This window comes from Heptranchias perlo, chromosome 6 (assembly GCF_035084215.1).
Source record: "Heptranchias perlo isolate sHepPer1 chromosome 6, sHepPer1.hap1, whole genome shotgun sequence".
Lineage (NCBI taxonomy): Eukaryota > Metazoa > Chordata > Chondrichthyes > Hexanchiformes > Hexanchidae > Heptranchias > Heptranchias perlo.
The window spans coordinates 40,163,230-40,169,552 of record NC_090330.1 but is presented as its reverse complement, the minus strand read 5'-3'; the positions used below and the strand labels follow the sequence as shown (position 1 = coordinate 40,169,552).

The 6,323-nt window shown below is 42.1% G+C and overlaps 1 protein-coding gene across 4 annotated transcripts in view; it reads left to right on the top strand.

The window, feature by feature from the left end:
- The first annotated feature begins 107 nt into the window (after positions 1 to 107).
- The window catches only part of dync2h1 (dynein cytoplasmic 2 heavy chain 1), a 656,363-nt gene continuing 650,147 nt past the window's right edge, over positions 108 to 6,323 (top strand). For 3 of the 4 annotated variants that reach the window (XM_067986146.1, XM_067986148.1, XM_067986149.1), the window contains exons 1-2: positions 108 to 440; positions 4,944 to 5,149. In XM_067986146.1, the coding sequence (XP_067842247.1) occupies positions 4,955 to 5,149 (195 nt within the window). In that variant the 5' untranslated portion in view covers positions 108 to 440; positions 4,944 to 4,954. Of the gene's footprint in view, positions 441 to 468; positions 812 to 4,943; positions 5,150 to 6,323 lie in introns of those variants that run through there. The other variant, XM_067986147.1, reaches the window with a different exon arrangement.

The following is a 6,323-nucleotide window of genomic DNA, read 5'->3' as shown; positions in this document are numbered from 1 at the left end:
TTAGTCGCACAAACAAATGCGAGTCAGTGATGGTCACAGCTTCCCCCCTGATTTGTGCTCTTTCTACCCGCTGCAAGTGGACGGCGCCGCCGAGCTGTGCGCGAGGCTGTCATTCCAACTGCCTGGTTAAAATAAACCCCCGTTAAAGGGGCAGTGACTGCCCCGCACTGCGCTGCCTGCTTCTCCAGTGCTGGCAGATGACGGTTATAAACGCCCTTTAAAAAGCCGCGCAATAACGCCCTATCTCTCTCGAGGGTGCGTCATTTCCGGAGTCTCGGGCGGTTGCTGTGTCGGGTAACCGTGGACGCTCTGCGTTGCCAACAACGCGGGAGGAGTTGAGTGCGGCCGGGCCGGGGCGGATAGGCCGCGGCACGGATCTACTCCCCGCAGCGCGATTTAGGACGCAGCACCCTCTTGTTGTAAATGCTCCTCCTTATTCGGTGAGCGGGGGTTTTATTTACAGCCATAAAGCGGCGGTGTTCAGATTTGCCCGGGGTCGGCGCTCACTGATCTCCCGATACGGGGCCGGGAGCGGAGCCTATTGTCCACTTGTATGGTCTCTGAGCACGATCGTAATGACCGGACCTGTCGGATATTGACCGATCTGTAACTTACACTTTCTCCTCACTAAGTATCTGCTGGATTCCTCTTCTGATAGAGAAGCAAACGGCTTGTGTTGAAATGAAACGGTTCAGTTAACAAACTTATCTCGTGTCTTAACGTAGAGCGGTCGAATGCTGGGATTTCTCCCTCATACTCAGTGGCTCATTTGAGTAATTTGCATCGAGTCACTGAGTGGAAGGTGAAGAACGTAAGTGACCATTTCGTCCCCCACCCCAGCTACTTGATAAACAAAGGTGTTTGATTTTTGCCAGTTCGGAAGACAGCACCGTAGGGACATTTAACCTGAAGCCAAAGGGCTAAAACGTAACAGATTCCCTCCCCCTATAATTAACACTTGTCTGAAGTGTGGAAGCAGAGTTTTATTTTTGTGCGGGTTTAACATGGAAAAGTGTGAGGAAATACGTTTTGGGAGCATATAATTAATTGAATGATGCTGGAAAATGTGGTGCAAATGGAGGTAGATAAAATTATTAAAAAGGCTAACAGAATTCTATCTATCATAAAGATGCATATGGCATAATAAAGAGATTATGATATACACAAGGCAGAGGTTAGGCTACAGTTAGAGTACTGTGTGAAGATACCTGAGGAGAAAGTTGAGGTATTGTGACTATTTCCACTGGAGTAGAGAAGGCTAAGAGGAGATTTAACAGAAGTTGTTACAATCATGAAGGGTTTTGATAGGGTGAATTGGGAAAGGGTTTTTCCTTTGAGGACTCAGTGACAAGGGTCTATCGATATACAATTCTCACTAAGAGTGAGGAGAGATTAGGAAAAATTTCTTCATGCAGAGCTGTTGGAGCATAGAATGCTTTGCTACAGGAATAATTGAGACAGTGACCATTACACCTTTTAGGGGAAAAGCAGATAAGCATTTGAAGCCGAGGAAAATATAGACAAGTGGAACTAGCCTTGGTTTGCCCTAGCAAAGAACAGACACAGACAAGATGGGCCTAATGGCCTCCTTCTGTCATTCTATTTAATTAAATGTTGTCATTATTAAATTAGTAGGGTTTATAAATTTAATTAAGAAAAATAATAAATTAATTAACATAATAAAGATGGCAGGGCAGGTGATGTGTAGCGACTGCAGAATGTGGGAGCTCCTGGACGCCAGTGAGATCCAGGGCAAACACGTCTGCAATAAGTGTTTGCGGCTTGAGGAGCTTCAGCTCAGAGTCATTGAACTGGAGGTCGAGCTGCAGACACTGCGACACATCAGGGAGGGAGAAAAATACCTGACACTCGGTTCCAGGAGGCGGTCTGAATTGATCAGTGGTCAGGGACAGGAGGGTGTGACTGCGAGCGAGGCAGACAAGGGGACCGAGAAGGTAGAAGTGGAGGAGTCTCAACCTTTGCAATTGTCTAACAGGTTTGAGGTGCTAGCAGCCTGTATGGACGAAAACGGGGGCTGCAGGGTGGTTGAGTAAACTGACCGTGGCACTATGGTACAGGAAACCATTCAAGCGGGAGGAGTTAATAGGAATGTAGTGGTAGTAGGGGATGCTATAGTCAGGGGGATAGACACAGTTCTCTGCAGCCGAGAACAAGAGTCCAGAAGGCTGTGTTGCCTGCCCGGTCCCAGGATTCGGGACATCTGTTCTGGACTGGAGAGGAACTTGCAGTGGGAGGGGAAGGATCCGGTTGTCGTGGTCCACGTAGGTAGGACAAGGGAAGAGGTTCTGCTTGGGGAGTATGAGCAGCTAGGGGCTAAATTTAAAAAGCAGAACCTCAAAGATAATAATCTCTGGATTATTACCTGAGCCACGAGCAAATTGGCATAGGGTAAATAAGATTAGAGAGTTAAATTCGTGGCTCAAAGATTGGTGTGGGAGAAGTGGGTTTCGATTCATGGGGCACTGGCACCAGTACTGGGGAAATTGGAAGCTGTACTGTTGGGACGGCCTTCATCTGAACCGTGCTGGGGCCAGTGTTCTGGCGAATCGTATAACTAGCGCGGTAGAGAGGGCTTTAAACTAAATAGTGGGGGCGAGGGGATCAAGTAAGGGAAGATGGTGATAAATTGAAGAAAGAAGTCAAGGCAAGAGAGCAAGATAGCAATAAGGGAAATGATAATCAGAGTGGCAGGAGGGGACAGAGCATGCAAAGTTAAGAGTGCGCCAGCAGATAAGGCTCGGGTTGCAAAAGTAGTAAAAAGACAGTACTAAAGGCTTTGTATCTGAATGTGCGTGGCATTCGTAACAAAATGGATGAATTGACATCTCAAATAGAAATAAATATGTAAGATCTGATAGCCATTACAGAGACATGGCTGCAAGAACCTGAATATTCAAGCTGGAACCTGAATATTCAAGGGTACTTGACATTTCGGAAGGACAGGAAGCTATGAAAAGGTGGAGGGATAGCTCTGTTAATTAAGGATGTCATGAGTATAATAGAGAGAAACCACACTTTAGGAAGGATGTTGAGGCTTTAGAGGGGGTGCAGAGGAGATTTACTAGAACGGTACCAGGGATGAAAGACTTCAGTTACATGGAGAGGCTGGGGAATCTGGGGTTGTTCTCCTTAGAACAGAGAAGGTTAAGGGGAGATTTGATAGAGGTGTTTAAAATCATGAAGGGTTTTGATAGAGTAAATAAGGAGAAACTATTTCCAGTGGCAGAAGGGTCAGTAACCAGAGGACACAGATTTAAGGTGATTGGCAAAAGAACCAGAGGTGACGTGAGCAAACATTTTTTTATGCAGCGAGTTGTTATGATCTGGAATGCACTGGGTGGAAGCAGATTCAATAGTGACTTTCAAAAGGGAATTGGATAAATACTTGAAGGGAAAAAATTTACAGGGCTATGGGGAAAGAGCAGGGAAGTGGGACTAATTGGATAGATCTATGAAAGAGCTGGCACAGGCACAATGGGTTGAATGGCCTCCTGTGCTGTATGGTACTATGACACTGTATCAAATTCCTTCTGAGAGTCCGTATACACTACATCTGCATTCTCTTTGTTTATCTAATAAATCTACTTCAAAAATTGGTCTAAATTTGTCAAACACATTAAACAAATTCATGCTGGTTGCCCTTAATTAACCCATGCATTTCTAAGTGCTCACTAATTATATCTCATTAGGATTCAAGGAAGTTACCCACAAATGAAGTTAGTTTTAGTCTATAATTACTCCGTTTATCCTTCTCTCCCTTCTTGAATAAGGATGTTAAATTGGCTACACTCCCCAGTTAATACTGTCCTATTCTAATTGTTCACCTGCCTCTCACCCATCTTGTGCAATGGTGCCGCATTGTTGCTTCGGACCACCCTCCTCTGAGTCGCCTTCGATGATCACCTCATACTTGTCCAACGTTAAGTATCTATTGCATTCCAGCAACTCACGTTTCCAGCTCCATTGAATATTGTCTCCCTCTGCTGCCCTGTGCATGGTCACCCACTTCTCTCTTTCTACACTATCACTGTGTCCTGAAATGTTTGGTACTGTCTTTTGAGTGACTACGTTCTGAAGAATACAATCCAGAAACCAATGATCCTGTCTGCTGCGAAGTATGGCCAATTGCTGTTCGAACACAGAGATCCTCTGCTACAAGGACTCAAATTTTCTGACACTTAGCGCCAATGTACTGCCATTGAATATACACTGAGGATCCATGATGGCCCATACATTGCACTCTACACACATCATGAGGGTTCTCTGCACTGCCATCCTTTGTGTCTAATTCAAAAAATGTAGATCATGTTAGCACCAAACTATCGCAAGAATTGAACTAAAAAAAAATCCTGCTCAATGGCATCACAACACTGACCTCCCTCCAAGAGTGAATTCCTGCTGGGGCTAAATTCCATGCTGCATTGCTCCACTGGCTTCTAGCAACTTGGGATCACTACATCATTATTACCCTGTTTGCTTCTTTTAAAAAGTCTACAGTGTGAAGTTTTGCATGCAAAGGCACAGCCTCAGTCCCTTACTGAATTTAAGAGGGACTAAGTTCCATTTTTAACTTGCCTGATATGACCGATTTAAGAACTCTAGGGGATTAATTTCTAAGGGACTTTTACTGTTGATTCTGTGACAGTAAGTGTGTTATGTTTAGCAACTGTCAATGTAATTGAGAGTGTGGACTTTGTGGGTTTGGGTATGATCTAGGGCCCACATTTCACAGTACTAAGATTTATTTTTGGTTGGTTAAGAGCAGTGTTGTGATTTTAAATATTTTTAGTTACAACTAAACTTCAGGATTTTTGGGTCAGATAGGCTCTGGTCATCTTTTATTTGCAGATTTGACTGATTCTCTTATGCAATAAAATTCTGACTTTGTCACTTAATTTAAAAAAAAATGTTTTTCTGTTTAGGGGATGACAACATGCCTGCCAGTCTAGAAGATACAAGAAAAATTTTCATCCTTCGTACAGCAGGAAATTATTTTGGCTTTTCACCTTCGGATTCTCTCATTTCGTCACTGGGGGACAGAAGGGAATTGAACAATTTTCTGGATGATGGCAATGAGTTTGTTATCTCATTACAGAAATCTGGTGACCAGCTGTTTTTATGTAATAAGGTATAAATTAAAACTTCTTAAGATTTTTTAAAAAATAAATCACAAATTGGATTAACTTGTGTATACTTAATGATGAAAATATCATCTTTATGCTGGATGTAAAGGCACTAAATGGAGTTTCAATCCAATTCCTTCTAGATAGCACAACATTTTCACGTAATTTAGTACAGCGTTGGCAATCTCACCTTTAAGAGGCTGAAGTGTGTGCTATGAGAAATGCAAAACATCATGTTGATACAGTGGATCATCTTTTTCTGAGGTTGAGTAAAGCACATTGTTAGGAGAGGGGGAAAAGAGCATTACTGTCTAACTCATGCTACATTTCACCTGGGAGTGCCTGATGTTGATGCTGGGTAACAAATGTGAAAGGTGTTCCATTCTGAGCACTGACATCCTTAACTTGGCATTCTAAATTTGATGTGAAACCCAAGTTTTCTTTTTTAACAAAAAAGATTTTTAAAAAAATAATTTTTCAGACGGTATTAATCATTTTGTATTTTTTTTGCTTCTTTTTGGGTAAAAGTGTTCTTGTTTCAGATCTGAATGGGATGATATTGTAGTAAATGGTTAGGAAAAGTTAAAGTTACTGAGAGCTGAATTAACATCAGCGAAGAGACAGTCATCAGCACAGGAACTTGTATTTTAATTATGCAGTTAATCTCCCTCCCTCTCCTTTAAGTCATGATGTGGAGATGCCGGTGATGGACTGGGGTTGACAATTGTAAACAATTTTACAACACCAAGTTATAGTCCAGCAATTTTATTTTAAATTCACAAGCTTTCGGAGATTTTCTCCTTCCTCAGGCAAATGTCAGTTTAAGTCAGTTCTGCTGTTAGTGGAATACCTGGAAAAAGTTAACAAAAAAAAAATTCTAATGCTTTGTAACTAAATGTTTATAAAAGATCACACTTGGGGGCGAAATTCCTCTTAACAAAAAAAAATTAGGAAGCTGGTTTTTCTCCCTAATGGAAATTACTTTCTCAGAAAATCACTTTGAAAACCATATTTTTTCTGCAATTTTGTACGTGGGGCATTAGTTATCAAGAATAACAGGCATCCTCTCATTTTTCATTAAACAAGAGTTTAGAGTCTTCATTCTATAATGGTTAGACCAGAGTCATCTTTGATTATACATTTTTATGGTGATTTGTAGAACCAATGTGTGAATTATTT